The following is a 15,404-nucleotide window of genomic DNA, read 5'->3' on the forward strand; positions in this document are numbered from 1 at the left end:
GAACTCAATGACCCTTGGACCCACTTAATTTTGTTTTTTATGATTATAGTTTTCGAAATGAATGAAAATTTGATAGTATTTCTGAAGCACTGCTTTTATTCACTGACAGTGACTGTACGAATGCCTGGTCCTCATGGCTACATCTCGGCAGTCGAGTACCCGCTGGAAATTGTAAGTATATATATGTGTATTCTGATGAGGCTAAAATGTTACTCTACTCAGGATACTGTCATTGGATGAAAGATAAATCTGTTTAAAGCTTTTCAACTTGATAGATTTGCTCATAACTTAGAGATTAGGGATAAACCGTTACTTTTAGCAAAACATTCTTATATGCTTCTGTCATCAAATGACCCGTGAAGATTTGGGTTAGAATTGATTTTCAGTAATCCATGCTTGTCGTAAGAGGCGACTAACGGGATCGGGTTGTCAGGACTGCTGACTTGGTTGACACATGTCATTGTATCCCAATTGCGTAGATTGATGTTCATGCTGTTGATCCCTGGATTGTCTGCCCCAGACTTGATTATTTACAGACTGCCGCCATATAGCTGGGAAATTGCTGAGTGCGGCGTAAAACTAAACTCATACTCATCATATGGAATATATAAAGAACATGTTTCACTCACTCACTCACTCACTTCAGTTGTTGACAGAAGAAGCAGTAGCTTCTGGCAGATGGATCGGGACAGTCATGCAATGTCTGTCGATCCGGCACTGATGGTATTTCACGCTGATTGTGTCAATATTTGCCTCTAACTACTACTCTAAGATTGATCACACTTTCCATGTAAGGACTCCTATTGAGCATTATATAATTATCAACACATCTTATATTCTTACTTCTTGTTTTTTGTTCTTATACGTTTACAGAATTTCACTCATCCTCAGACCTTGTGTCTTTGGGTGTCTGTATTAATGCATCTATACCCCAAGGAAGACCTTCAGAAAAACAATTAGCCAAACCTGAAGGGGTTCACACTCCTTCGAAGGGAATCTCTGATTTTAATTGTCAAAAGAAGGAATGGTGATTTGTGAAAGTACTCCTGGCTACTCGGTTGGGGATGTGTAAAACAGATGAAAATGAGTTTTTATATTGTACAATATTTTCATTTAAACATTGTTTCAACTGTCACAGGACATTTATTTAAGAAAATGTGCATATGTACCCTAAGGAAGACTGAATTAATATTGAATGCTATTTAAGGCAGTTACTTTGAAGAAATTGTGAAAGCTGCCTTCATGGCAGGACACATTGAGATGTGTTAACCAATCCCTGTTGTGTTGTAGTTCTACGGCATCATGGGCCTTGTGTACATTGTGTATGGCCTTGTCTGGCTGGGGCTGCTCGCCTGCAATTGGCTCGATCTGCTTCGGGTACAGTTCTGGATCGAGGGTGTCATTGTTTTAGGTAGGTACTTGAGAATGCCTGACATAGAGCATGGAAATATTAGGCGGATGAAAGGTTTAGCATTTACAGGTCACAGGGGTGTAATTCCCAGATGGGACAAATGTATGGACGTTAGTGCTCTAAGGACACTTTGTCTGCAAGTTGTGTCATCTTGCTGCCAGGGTCTACTGATCCATTGGATAGTTAGTCAGGACCATTTATTTGTTTGTAGTTTTACAACCTGCAATATGTTGCTTGTAGTAAGAGGCAATTCAGTTGGATTGCCTGATCTGGCTTGATGACCAGCTTGTCCCTCATTGTACTCCATAGGGGATGCTATCATAGTATCAGCAGTTATCTGGTGCACTATGATACAGCTGTATTGCTGACTGTGTCGTTAGATCGCAGTCACTCGTGTGACACTTCCTGACTTTTACCTCTCGGTGGAACCGTTAATGGTGACCTTCTATGTCTGTGTTGTTTTGGGTACTGTTATCTGGGTGTTCTCTTGCTTGCAGGCATGTTGGAGAAAGCTGTCTTCTTCGCAGAGTATGAGAGCATAGCCAAGAGTGGGCTGTCAGGTGGGTAGGGCTTTGTCAGGGGGAATGTCATCCATGGCATACATCTCGACCTGCTTCAATGTAAATACTCATTCCCAAGTCTACAGCAAATAAATGGAATGGAATATACATTTCCCACTTCAGGTTGTAATTTAAAGCTTGGACTGTTGTTATGACTTTGTATTTCTCTGACAACAGGACCAAAATAGTGGACGTGGCATTCTGGTTTAATAATATTGCATTGAATGCATGGTATACTATCTACGCTCATACGCAGAGACTTTCTCCACAAAGTATGTTGGCTGTTTTCCCTCACAAGACACGCAACCCCCCATACATGGTAAACCACAAAGCCAGGCTGTCTCCATGTCTCCCCACTACACACAATCCAGACTGTCTCCCCATCACACATAATCCAGACTGTCCCCCCACCACTCACAATCCAGACGGTCTCCCCATCACACACAAGCCAGACTGTCTCCCCATCACACACAATCCAGACTGTCTCCCCACCACACTCAAGCCAGAATGTCTCCCCACCACACATAAGCCAGGCTGTCTCCCCACCACACACAAGCCAGGCTGTCTCCCCACCACACTCACACACACCAGACAAGCCAGACTGTCTCCCCACCACACCACTGTCTCCCCACACACTAAGCCAGACTGTCTCCCCACCACACAAGCAGCCAGTGTCTCCCCACCACACACAAGCCAGGCTGTCTCCCCACCACACACAAGACTCCCCAGGCTGTCAAGCCAGGCTGTCTCCCAAGCCAGGCTGTCTCCCCACCCACACAAGCCAGGCTGTCTCCCCACCACACACAAGCCAGGCTGTCTCCCCACCACACACACAAGCCAGACAAGCCAGACTGATTCCCCACAATCCACTGTTTCCCCATCACACACAATCCAGACTGTCTCCCCACAACACACAAGCCACTGTCTCCCCACCACACACAAGACAGGCTGTTTCCCCACCACACTCAAGCCAGGCTGTCTCCCCAACCCCCACAAGCCAGGCTGTCTCCCAACCACACACAAGCCAGAATGTCTTCCCATTACACTCAAGCCAGACTGTCTGCCTCCACCCCCCACAAGCCAGGCTGTCTCCCCAACCCCCACAAGCCAGGCTGTCTCCCCACCACACACAAGCCAGGATGTCTCCCCACCACACACAAGCCAGACTGTCTCCACATCACACTCAAGCCAGACTGTCTCCCCACCACACTCAAGCCAGACTGTCTCCCTTTCTTCCCACCACACATAAGCCAGACTGTCTTCCTGTCTCCCCACCACACACAAGCCAGAGTGTTTCCCATACCCCCACAAGCCAGGCAGTTTCCCTGTCTCCCCACCACACATAAGCCAGACTGCCTCCCTGTCTCTCCACCACACATAAGCAAGACTGTCTCCCTGTCTCCCCACCACACATAAGCCCGAGTGTCTCCCCACCACACATAAGCCTAAGTGTCTCCCCACCACACATAAGCCAGAGTATTTCCCCACCACACATAAGCCAGAGTATTTCCCCACCACACATAAGCCAGACTGTCTCCCTGTCTCCCCACCACACATAAGCCCGAGCGTCTCCCCACCACACACAAGCCAGAGTATTTCCCCACCACACACAAGCCAGAGAGTCTCCCCACCACACATAAGCCAGAGTGTCTCCCCTTGCAAATAATTCATGTTCAAGTTGTGTTTCTTTCACTTGTTCAGTTACTGGAGCTGTCATTGTTGCTGAGCTTGTGTCGTCCATGAAGAGAGCACTGGCCAGGATGTTGGTTATCGTCGTCAGCCTTGGTTTTGGCATTGTCAAGTGAGTCAGAGAGTTCACATAAATCTTATCAGGGCTTATTGTTATCATTCTATAACAGATTTGGATGTTTGTATCTTCAGTACAAGTTAGTTTGACCCATGAAAATCTGGGTTAGAATTGGTCTTCAATAACCCATTGTCGTAAGAGACGACTAACGGGATCGGTTGGTCAGGCTCGCTGACTTGGTTGACACATGTCATCATATTCCAATCGTGTAGAATGATGCTCATGATGTTGATCACTGGATTGTCTGGTGCAGACTTGATTATTTACAGACCCCCGCCATATAGCTGGAATATTGCTGAGTGTAGCATTAAACAACAAACTAATATATTAAACAATTTAGTTTTGTGACTCATCCATTATAAAACCTATCTGACTAATGTTTTTCCTCCCTGATCCTGACATCCACCAGTTTGCTCACTTAATAGGTTGTCAACCCACTCATCCCTAACTCACCAACACACTCAACCACCCCTGTCATTCAGTAGGAGTTACTTGGATACATTTAAAGAAGTAAAGATTAATTGTATCAAAAAAGAACTATGTGTCTATATTTGTTGCTGCTGCAGACCACGCCTGGGGGAGACTTTCCACAAGGTATTGTGTGTGGGCGTCATGTACTTCACCCTGGGCTCCATCGAAGGATGCATGAGAGCTCTGAAGGTAGGCCTCCCTTGTTGATGTATGCTAGTATCAGGGTTTGCGGAACTGCTCATGGTATATTGACGATGGGTTGATGGAAGGCTCATGATATGTTAATTGTAAGTCGATGACATACCAATCTGGGGTATGAAATGAAACATTACAGTACAGGGGGAAGCTGAAGTTATGCTAATTGTAAGCTGATGTTATGCTAATTGTAAGCTGATGTTATGCTAATTGTAAGCTGAAGTTATGCTAATTGTAAGCTGATGTTATGCTAATTGTAAGCTGATGTTATGCTAATTGTAAGCTGATGTTATGCTAATTGTAAGCTGATGTTATGCTAATTGTAAGCTGATGTTATGCTAATTGTAAGCTGATGTTATGCTAATTGTAAGCTGATGTTATGCTGATTGTAACCTGATGCTATGCTGATTGTACTTGCAGGCTAAGAGCGACCAGTCCAATGAGTTGATGCTGGCAGCTGTACCACTAGCTGTGTTAGATGCGGTCATCTGTTGGTGGATATCCTTTACCAGCTGAATTAAACTAATTCCATGTGCTCAGAATTGAATGCAGACAAGAAAGAATGGTGTTAATGGAACCCTGTTATCACATACTGACAGCCTGTTGTCTCACATGCCTGGGAGTTTCATTAGTTGTCCAAGGTCCACAGTATTGTTGCTTATCATGGTTTCACTATGTGTGTTGTGAAGGATGGTTTGTTCTCAAACTGCCAAGCTAGTAGTAGGTTATGATTACAGCATACACACGACTGTTTTACAACTGATCAGTTGGTTTCTAACCTGAGATTATCGTACAGTTCTATTGTGATGGTGTGGATGACTGTGTGGTGGTAAGATTTATTTCAGCACGGTTATAAACTTTGTGATGTGTGGAAGCTCGTTTCTCGTGCAGGACACCCCTGGGGTATGTTTGTTATTTCTGACATGTACAGGACTGAGCATTGTACCCTGCATCTGCAGCTTTCCCAGAACTTTGGTTCACTCTTGTCATGTCTTCTCAGCTATCTTGGTTTCCTTGACGACACATACATTTTCTCCAGTCTTGTCCAGACAACTAGGACGCTGAGACTGAGGCGGAACATTGTGAAACTCTCTCTCTACAGACACTTCACAAACACCCTCATATTCGCTGTGCTAGGTAAGAGTTCCTATTGTACGCACTCTATAGCCACTTCACAAACAATATCATACATGCTGTATTAGGTACAGATACACAAAGATGAAAAGCTGGCTGAAATCTTTACTCCAGTAAAGTGGACAGAATATCTTGTTTCCCTGGTTACCTATAGAGACATTATTTTTGTGTTTGCAGCCTCTATTGCCTACATGATCTGGTCCATCACACAGCACAAGATGAAGGCTTGCATCACGGTGAGTCCAGGTCTCTTGTTACTATGGCAACTGTGGTCTGGAGCAGTGGTGATCGATGCAAATGTGTTAACATTAATTGTTTCTGTTTGATGATCACATTAATGACAAATGATGTTAGTATGACCAGTTAGGATTGACAAATGATAATCCGTTATCACAATGAGGAAGAATATACCAGAGATCAAAGTTAGGACTGAGAATGATAATCGATGCTCACAACTGTGAAGAATGATGATCATGGTTGTCTTAAGAGGCGACTGTACAGGTTCGCATGGTCAGGCTGGTCGACTTGGTTGATGCAATGTTTCATCGTTTTCCTAATTGCGATGCTGATGCTGTCAACCACTAGATTGTATGGTCAAGACTTTCAGACTATTTTCAGACCACCTCATATAGCTCAAATATTGCTGATTGTGCCATTAGATAACAAACAAATGTAAATACTTAGAGAACTGAGCTCTTAATATAGAATTCATACCATTTGAAATTATCCCACATGTGTTTTTATGAGTTAAGTTGATTCATGTTATCACCCACAAGCTGGGAAGAAGAGGTGAACGGGGTGATGATTATCTGACAATGTTGTAGGACTGGCGTGAGCTGTGGGTGGACGAGGCATTCTGGCACCTGCTCTTTTCTGTGCTGCTTCTGATCATTATGATCCTGTGGAGGCCCACAGCCAACAACCAGAGGTACGTGGCTCATGTAGCTCTATTGTTTCTTCTTAACAGTTACTTGAAGTGATTGGTTCAGTTTTCTTCTGTGCTTGTTTTCAAATGAGTAGGAACTCTATTGTCATACACTTTTGTATGCATAGTTTTCTCCCTTCTACAAGCCAGGATGCTATGATTGTGGGGTCACCTGGTTGGTCTGAGTAATGTGTTTTATTATTCAACCAGGTATGCCTTCTCCCCACTGTTGGACGCTGCTGAGGATGAAGTAGACGATGACACTGTTATGAATGATGCTTTCGGTGAGTCATCTTACATTTTCCAATCACAGACTGTCATGACTGACTAGTATACATGTAGTACATACAGAAATAGAAACCATCAGTCACATTGCAGTATACCAATGGATGAAGAGCTTATGTCCATCTTGTGAACATATGGCGTTTGATGTGTACATAACTGTTTGTTTTAGACGGAATGAAGATGAGGTCCAAGACCTATTCGAATGGATCCCCCAAGCAGAAGGACACCAGGTCCAAATCAGTGGTCAGTATCCATTATGTCTATCACAGATGACTGTGCTTTGACTGAAATATTGCTGAAGATGACGTAATCTGTGTCACTCACTCACTCAAAGAGCACTATCATGCTATGAGTGGAATATAGTGTGGAAAGTTGCATTAAATTGTTTCAGCCTCTCACTCTTGTGTACTAACATGCTGTGGCTGAAATATTGCTGAAAGGTGTAACACTCACTCATTCATAAACGCCAGTGTTTCTGTTCTGGCATACTGTCCACATGGCCCCTGGGTGTGAAGCGACCCAATGACAACACACACGACACTCAAATCCTCATGTTAATTGAGTTGATATAAATCATTATTATAAACTGCCACTGTCTATAGCCCAGCCATGCACACCGATAAATGTCTATACACACAACGCTATGGCGTGCACAGGCTATTAACACCACTTCCAAGTGTCAGTAGGTTTTCAAGAAATGCAAGATGCCATAAACGAATCTGATAAAAGTTGATCGTTGATAAAGTACTTATTTCTTGTAAAGGTGCATAAAATTTGACAAACAATCCGAATCCTCACAACCATATATAGGCACTCACTCACTCACTCTGTGGCTACTGTTGCAGGATGATGACCTAAGATGGGTTGAGGAAAACATCCCATCATCACTGTCTGACAAGTAAGTACCTGTCCTCAAATATCAGCAATGGTAGACAAATTCACTTAAACCCAACAGTGTCCTCAGCCGTAATACAATGTTGCCTTTCTCCTGTAAAACACCAGTAAAAGACGCATGACAGAGTTGTTTTCTTTCTTCTCTGAAATGACCAGTGTACTGCATGAATTATTCTTTCTATCTGTCATTCAGCTGTTTGTGGTATGTGCTGTTGGTTTTCGACCATCACATTCCCTGTAAATTTAGTTAACTTTACCATTTCCTGACCCATACTATTTGCTTGTTTCTCCTTTAGCCCTGAGATACACATCCTCGATAATCTCCAGGGTATACGTTCCGATAAATCTCCACTATACCCTGTATGCATTCACGGCTCTGACCCATGATTTTATTACCTCCCTTGGCTGGCTTTTTATCCAATCAGGTGTCTACGTTGAGCGTACCAATCACAACTCACTTTTGCTTTTTGCTTTTCTAACAGATTGAACTTGGCAACACAATTGTTGCAGAGGTACTCTGAAAGGGGTAGAAAGCGTTCATGCATATATATTATAAGGTTTCAGACCTGTCAATTTGTCTGTATGATTTTGCCCCCAAATCTGAGTTGCACTGCGAACAAACCTTCCAAAGCTCAGTTGTAACGGCAGCTTAGCTGATTGGCTACTGTGAGAATGCGGAGCCAGCAAAGGGAGGTAATATAATTATCGGGCCGAGCCATAGATGCATCCAGGGTACTAGTGGAGATTTATCGGAATGTATACCCTGGAGATTACGAGGATGTGAGATACAGTGAAAAAAGTAAACACATCTCACCAAAACGGACCTGTCTACCGCGCATGTGCATCAGCCTCCCACTTGACCAGCTGGGTACTCATCACTCTCTCTATTTTAGCCCTACGAGATGGTTAGGGAAAACTTCAGTGTTTTCTAATCCAAGCCTTCATATCAAAATTATGAAGTTTCTGTGCCCCTCCGTAACGATTTTGCAGATTACCTGTTTGTTGTCGTCATTCAATGGAAATTCTTGATCTTTCCATTTATGAAGACCCTGTACTACTGTTGATGGTTTGCCAATATCTTTCTGATATCCATCTTTCAACCCAAAGACCTGAACTTGAAGGCTTTTTAGCAAAGCATCAGAGATTGATTAAGACTAAGAATCCTCAATTGGACCATGAAAGAATGTTTCTTTCGGCGTTGCCCAGAAGAGGAACCAAGACTTCATATCAGATCACAACTTCTGCAGGGCTTCTGTTGCTACGAAGACAAGAATTAATTTCTAATTCTCTGTGGTCAGGCCTCTACACAAAGCCTTTACTACATAAATCGTGGTGGGGATGGCAGGTTTTGATGGTTGCATTTGTCTTGTGAAGAAAGAAGTAGTTCAAGATTCCAAGGATCAAACACTGACTCTGAACAGGGCAATAATGCATGACGTCACTAGTTATGTGACATAGACAATAAACAGTAGTACTGCTTCACATGACTACTAGTACAAACGATGTACATATAGTCGAGTTCAGGAGTCGCTTCTTTGGTATCTCGAAACCTGAGGAAGGTGATTCTTACCGACCTAGTTGTCCAATTTTCGCATACCTCAGGAAAAGTCAAGCGAAGAGCCAAAGGTTGTCTTTTTTTGCTGCTGAAGGTCTGATTTTGAATGACATTCTGTCCCCAGCCATTCAAGTACAACCATCAACGATGGGTGGAAGACAGATGACTTAACAGGAAAACAGAGAGATTCTAGGAGAGCCATTCATTTTAAAGCTTCTCAAGAAGGGCTATCGACCAAAGAAGGACTAAAGACCAGATTTCCCTACAGAAGATGTTGCTGGTATTCATCAATTTGCTCATTTGGTTGTTGCATAACAATTGACATCTCCTTCAAGAAGAACATTCTAACCCAGAATCATGAGATTGATGCAAGTCAGTTCACTCACTGTCTCTTAACCAACAACTGAGTGTCCCTGCCCCCTGTAATTCAGAGTATGAGTGATTATTCATTTAGTTCAGTTTATGACCTATTCTTAACATATGGATCATCTTGACACAAGCAAGAATCATTTTCTATGCAAATCTTTCAAATCCAAGAAAGGATTTATGATTTACTCCTTTTGTTCCAAGATTCAAGAAGGTTGGAAGTTCCCAAGGGGTTATATGAACAGAACATGAATTCAAAATTAGATGGCTCCCCACCACCTACTAACAGATTTCAATTAAATAGTATGAGTCAGGATAAGGAAAAATATGAATTTGTTTAGAGTACAAATTATTATTTTATAATTATCCTGACTCAGAAGTTAAAGTATTCCACCCCCCACCAACCCACTGTTATCCACTGCTATATTTTATTTCGATTTGGAAATTATGAAACTGGTAAGATTGATGAGTCTCTGGCTGGTCACGTGGAAGAGATGTGCCCCACGTGGTGCGCATTTGGTTGAGATGTTTTCACTTTTCTTGGGGAACATAACACAGAATGTTTCCACTGTATCTTAGGGTAAGGGAGAGAGAACAAACTAGTATGAGTACAACAGTATTCAATAATATACATTTACTTTTATCTGTCCAGTCTGAAGCCACTGGTGTCTTAAAAGCTGCTCTTCTCTTATTGATGACTGTCATGTCTGACATACATACAAGTCCATATTACACATAACTTAGTTTTGCATGGACTGCTTCAGAAAGAAGTTTCAGGACTCTGTTATACTGATTTAAGGGGAAAGCCCATAGACTACATATACCACATTTTACCAACAATGCCACGTTTTCAGCTAGACAAGCAGTTATGATGCATAGTACTCACTCTATTTCTCCTATATGCAGAGCCTTACCAAGCCTTCTGGACTCGGATGAAGAGCTGCAGAACACCCACTTTGAGATTTCCAAGATGGAGTAGAGGGTTATCTAACCTTTTAAGTGTGAATTACACCAATCCTTGCAAGACATCAACTGTACATACTATAACACTTCCAGTTTGTCAATCATCTTCTTCAGGGGTTTGGGACGTGGCTGAAGTGAGGATTTATGCAGCAAGTTTGCAATAGGGCTTTAAGCATTACATTACACCATACTGAATGTCGGTAATCTTGGCCAGGGTAAGAATGATAGGCTAGTTTGAGCTGCAGATCTATTACCATGTGTTAAGTTGTACATGACAATAGGGCATTACAGCCACATCCTTAGATGCTTACGTTCACACTTCTGAAGTAGATCTTTGGCAAAACTTCAGTCAGTGATGGAAGACAAATAACAGCATTCAGTCACTACAACTTAATATTTATTGAGTGTCTGTTATTGTTTACACGGCATATACACTGTGTTATAAAACTTGCCCTGATCATCTGCACTGTCAGCAGTTTTGACCATGCTTGTCAGTTTCATCAGAATGGCCTGTGGTACAGTTGGTGTCTCCCCAGACTACCCTGTAACCTCATATACTGTCATCTCTCTATGGTAACATGCTCATAGGAATAGCTTTTTAAGATGACACAAGTATTTCAAAGTGTTGAAGATATTGTTTTTCAGTGAGATCAGCAAACCTGCCCAGTACAATGGTTAACATCCAGATGTCCAGGGTCCGTACAGGTGTACCATCTAATAGTTTAAGTACCATCTTGTATTGATTGTACCATCTAATAGTTGATGTACCATCTTGTATTGATTGTACCATCTAATAGTTGATGTACCATCTTGTATTGGATGTACCATCTAATTGTTGATGTACCATCTTGTATTGATTGTACCATCTAATAGTTGATGTACCATCTTGTATTGATTGTACCATCTAATAGTTCATGTACCAATCTTGTATTGGATGCACTGTCATAATAATGGATATCTGTAAACACAAATAGGTTATGGTGTTGTAGTATTTATGATGGGAATAAAGGGTACCTGATACAACAGTGCTCTCTGAACATGTGCAGGTACCTGATACAACAGTGCTCTCTGAACATGTGATATATACATGTTAGATTTTAAGAGCCCTCGTAGAATTTTATGCGCTCAAAATACAATCACCAGGGACCAAAGGTAATGCCGAATTACTGAACAGCTGTTCTGTACTGTAGCCATTATGGTCTATATATTGATTGCGTTGCATGTTTGTCTGAATCAGATTGGCTAAACTGTGGGTGAATGTACTCGATCTTGGTCTAATGTGGAGCCATTCATTGAATGGGTCTCCTTGATGGGAGTGAGTTTTTGTTGCCTCCAAATTTCAGCGGGACAAATACTCTTGGTATGCAGTTAATTAATTGGTCTGTGAAATATAACTGATTTGGTTACAGGGGAATGTATGTAATTCTAATCCAAATGCCATTAATGATGTATAATTGCTTGAAGTAATCCGTACAATCGATATCCATGTTGAAACAGATGAATGGTGCTTGGTGTAAGAGGTTGTAGTCCACTTGCTCTGTTGTCAGCTGTGTAACGTGTGGGATATGTAGTGGTTGTATGTCTGTGTGGGAGTCCTGTCAGTGTAAAGTAGCTCAAAGATGTAAAGCAGTACTTCAACCTGTCCATTATGTCAGCATACCTGTTCCAGTTTCCCCACAGCAGGTGCTTTCAGGCATTTGACACAGAGATGTAAACAATATTTAAATGCTCACTTTGTATTGGGATGTTTTCCATGTTCTAAATCTGTTCAAATTCTTGAGTCAGTTGCCTAGGTTTCTTTTTGAAGGTTGTTCGTAATATATAACATATATATGTTTAAATTGTTTTATATCTGTCGTTTAATTCACATTAGCATATATATTTTATAATGGTGTGTCCTACCATTTATATTGCCATGTTTGAGGCAGTTTTCTGGTGATAAGGTTTCCCACAAGGAGGAACAGGATTTAAAAGTATAGTCAACTTATTTTTGACAAAAGACTTATCCATAACCTGTTAATTATTTGATTTCCATCCCTGCCCATGTTACTACTATTTTTTTCCCAAGTGTCTACAGGCAAAGAAAATATATTTATTTCAAACACAATGTTCAAGCCATGTACATGGTGTAGATTAAATATCGCATGAATGTTTTGTCAATTGAAATAAGATCAGATCTTATTTAGTCTCGAAGTAGTGAGAACTGCGATCTTGTTTTAATGACAGTGATGTTTGGTAGGACTAGCGTGTATTTCATCTAAGTAGCAAACATAAACAATAAGATGTCACCTGTTTCACAGATTTCACAACAGTGAAAGAGGATATATTAATGAATCTCTTGTGGCCAGACTTGTCATCTGCTAAAACTTTCGTGAAAATCACATTCAACATAAAACCTATAACATGATTTTCCTTGTAAGAAGAACCAAAGAGGCCAAACATTTTGAAATCTGATTATCGAGTTCATCAGTGCGACTCCGAATGAAGCAGCATTATCATGTGGCTTGTGTAGTTGGTGAATATGATATACTATTGAAAATATATTGGACAATAAATCCTACCAAATATTATTCCTGTCCTGTTAAACTTGTGCCCAATTTTAGAAGTCTGTTCCATAATGTTTATGTTGTACATAACTTCTTATTTTGCCTTCTTCATTATTTCTCTTTGTTTGATGTGTGTATATATGTTTATTATGCTGCGGAAACTAGAAACAGCTGATCCAGCAGGATGACACGCCCCTGCTGATGTGGGGCAGGATGACACGCCCCTGCTGATGTGGTGCAGGATGACACGCCCCTGCTGATGTGGGGCAGGGTGACACGCCCCTGCTGATGTGGGGCAGGGTGACACGCCCCTACTGATGTGGGGCAGGAAATGCTTTTACACCTGCTTTACCAACATTAGAAGGGCATGGCAAGCCCACTGGTCTTTTGATTGTAATTGTGTTGTTGTCTTTGAATTATGATGTTTTGTACAATATTTGTGAAACTACTGGTACTCATACCACTGGCTTTCATATATCCTTCTTCCACCTGATGTATTTGTCATGGAGATGGCCTCTACACGTCATATGGTTTGGGTACTTGCGTACTATTTTTTCAATTGAATATCACCTGGGAATTAATATTCAGTTATATCATGAAGCAGAATTATATATTTGATGTACACTGCAGTAAGTCTCAGTGTCTGGATCTGTCAGTTTGACATTGCAAATACTTGAACCTTGACCTACATGGTTTTTTTCCAAAACACTTTGTTTTTAGTTTGTTCATTCATTTCAAATTGTACAATGCATTGGTAACTGGAGAAGTGTGACATGACATTAAGTGTTACACTGGTGCGTTGAGGACTGTATATATATACATGTACCAGTATATATAGGAGGCCGTCGGAGAGATTCCCTCTAGTCCTATGTGTCTTGTCTTTGTTGGGTTGTGTAAATATGTACAGTGTGCACCACACCTCCAGCTGATTGGATTGTCTGTATCATAATGTTGTGTTCAGTAAGCAGCGGTGACCATGTGGTCATCGTGTGATGGGATGATCTGCCAACATAGGTAGTGGGTGGAGCCCGGCATATGGCCGGAAGAATGCCGTGCTTGGCTGCTCTCAATCACTCACTCGTGCTCACGCTCTGCTTTCAGCTTCATGTGTAACCAAATAAGTTAAAGCCATGCTTTGCAATCATTCCTTGGTTTTGGTTGTTAAAATATGAGTACACTTTGCTTTGCAATTATTGCCTTCAATATATTGAACACTTCATTGATAAATCAACCCAGTAAACCATGCTTACTGCGGGGGTTTGACAACAGCAGTATATATGAGCAAGGGCATGGTGTGTTACAGTATATACAACTTGCCAAACTTTGTATGCTTTGGGATTATGTGATTTGTGAACGGATATTGTTTAAGTGATAATTATCACTGCTAAATTTTGTTGGTCAGCTCGACATATCAGAATTTGAACCCAATACTCCATTTTGGTGTCTGTATATTTGTTTCATTGTGTGACCATGCATAATATATTGTATACCTGATCTGTGGGATGTATGTATGTGACGAAGGGCTGCAGTACAACACGTGCAGCCAGGAGACCAGTTACTCCATCTACAACTATCTGTATAATATTGTGTGAGCCAGGTGTGTATGTAATTCTGGTTCTTATAATCAAATTGCTGCTCTCTGTTGCTGTGAATGTTGAATAACAGGCGTATCCACACAGGTTCCACAAAATGTAACTGAATTTGTTCATTTGTGGGGTACGTCAGCATGTAATTTGCTGTTTGTTGAACATCCACAAATGTAGTGTGCTGTTTGTTGAAAATCCACAGATTCTTTTACAGCGGGATGATATATCTAATACAGATGTGTTTATTTAATGTTTGATAAAAGATATGTAAGATTTGCAATGGACAATATGTGTTTCTTTCTTCTATTAGGTCATGTCACTTAATATTTAACTTTAAGATGACATTCTGGAAGGCAGAACTATATTTTGCTTTGGTGGTGTATTGATGTTACTAACTTTTGAAGGTTAAAATATGTTTACGTTTTCTGCATCTGAAAGTTTGTGACATTAGTCAGAATCAGTTTCTCTCTAAAACAGTGAAAGTAGATCAGAATGTAAAGGGGTATTCTGACTTTCACAGTCACAAATAGGTTTTCACTTCTTGTAGATACTTCCAGTTTCTTCTCGGCTTTGTTTTATCAGTAAATTGACAGTTGTAGCTTATTTTTTTAATTATAATTTTAAAGAAAGGTTTAAATCCTTTCTTGAAGAATTTGTGTGATTTTAATGATTATTTTTTTTTGCTTGTTAACCTGAAAAATATATA

General features: G+C 41.1%; 1 protein-coding gene across 1 annotated transcript in view; it reads left to right on the top strand.

The window, feature by feature from the left end:
* The window catches only part of LOC124260571 (transmembrane protein 87A-like), a 46,899-nt gene extending 31,580 nt beyond the window's left edge, over positions 1–15,319 (top strand). Inside the window, exons 9-21 of the mRNA XM_046694897.1 lie at positions 110–171; positions 1,291–1,411; positions 1,909–1,971; positions 3,673–3,772; positions 4,345–4,438; positions 4,865–4,942; positions 5,473–5,581; positions 5,756–5,814; positions 6,403–6,506; positions 6,714–6,787; positions 6,958–7,031; positions 7,634–7,686; positions 10,510–15,319. Of these exons, the coding sequence (XP_046550853.1) occupies positions 110–171; positions 1,291–1,411; positions 1,909–1,971; positions 3,673–3,772; positions 4,345–4,438; positions 4,865–4,942; positions 5,473–5,581; positions 5,756–5,814; positions 6,403–6,506; positions 6,714–6,787; positions 6,958–7,031; positions 7,634–7,686; positions 10,510–10,582 (1,064 nt within the window). The 3' untranslated portion in view covers positions 10,583–15,319. The remainder of the gene's footprint in view (positions 1–109; positions 172–1,290; positions 1,412–1,908; positions 1,972–3,672; positions 3,773–4,344; positions 4,439–4,864; positions 4,943–5,472; positions 5,582–5,755; positions 5,815–6,402; positions 6,507–6,713; positions 6,788–6,957; positions 7,032–7,633; positions 7,687–10,509) is intronic.
* Positions 15,320–15,404: the final 85 nt, after the last annotated feature.

The sequence above is a fragment of the Haliotis rubra genome, unplaced genomic scaffold (genome assembly GCF_003918875.1).
Source record: "Haliotis rubra isolate DU_JTF1 unplaced genomic scaffold, ASM391887v1 Scf119, whole genome shotgun sequence".
Taxonomy (NCBI): Eukaryota; Metazoa; Mollusca; class Gastropoda; order Lepetellida; family Haliotidae; genus Haliotis; species Haliotis rubra.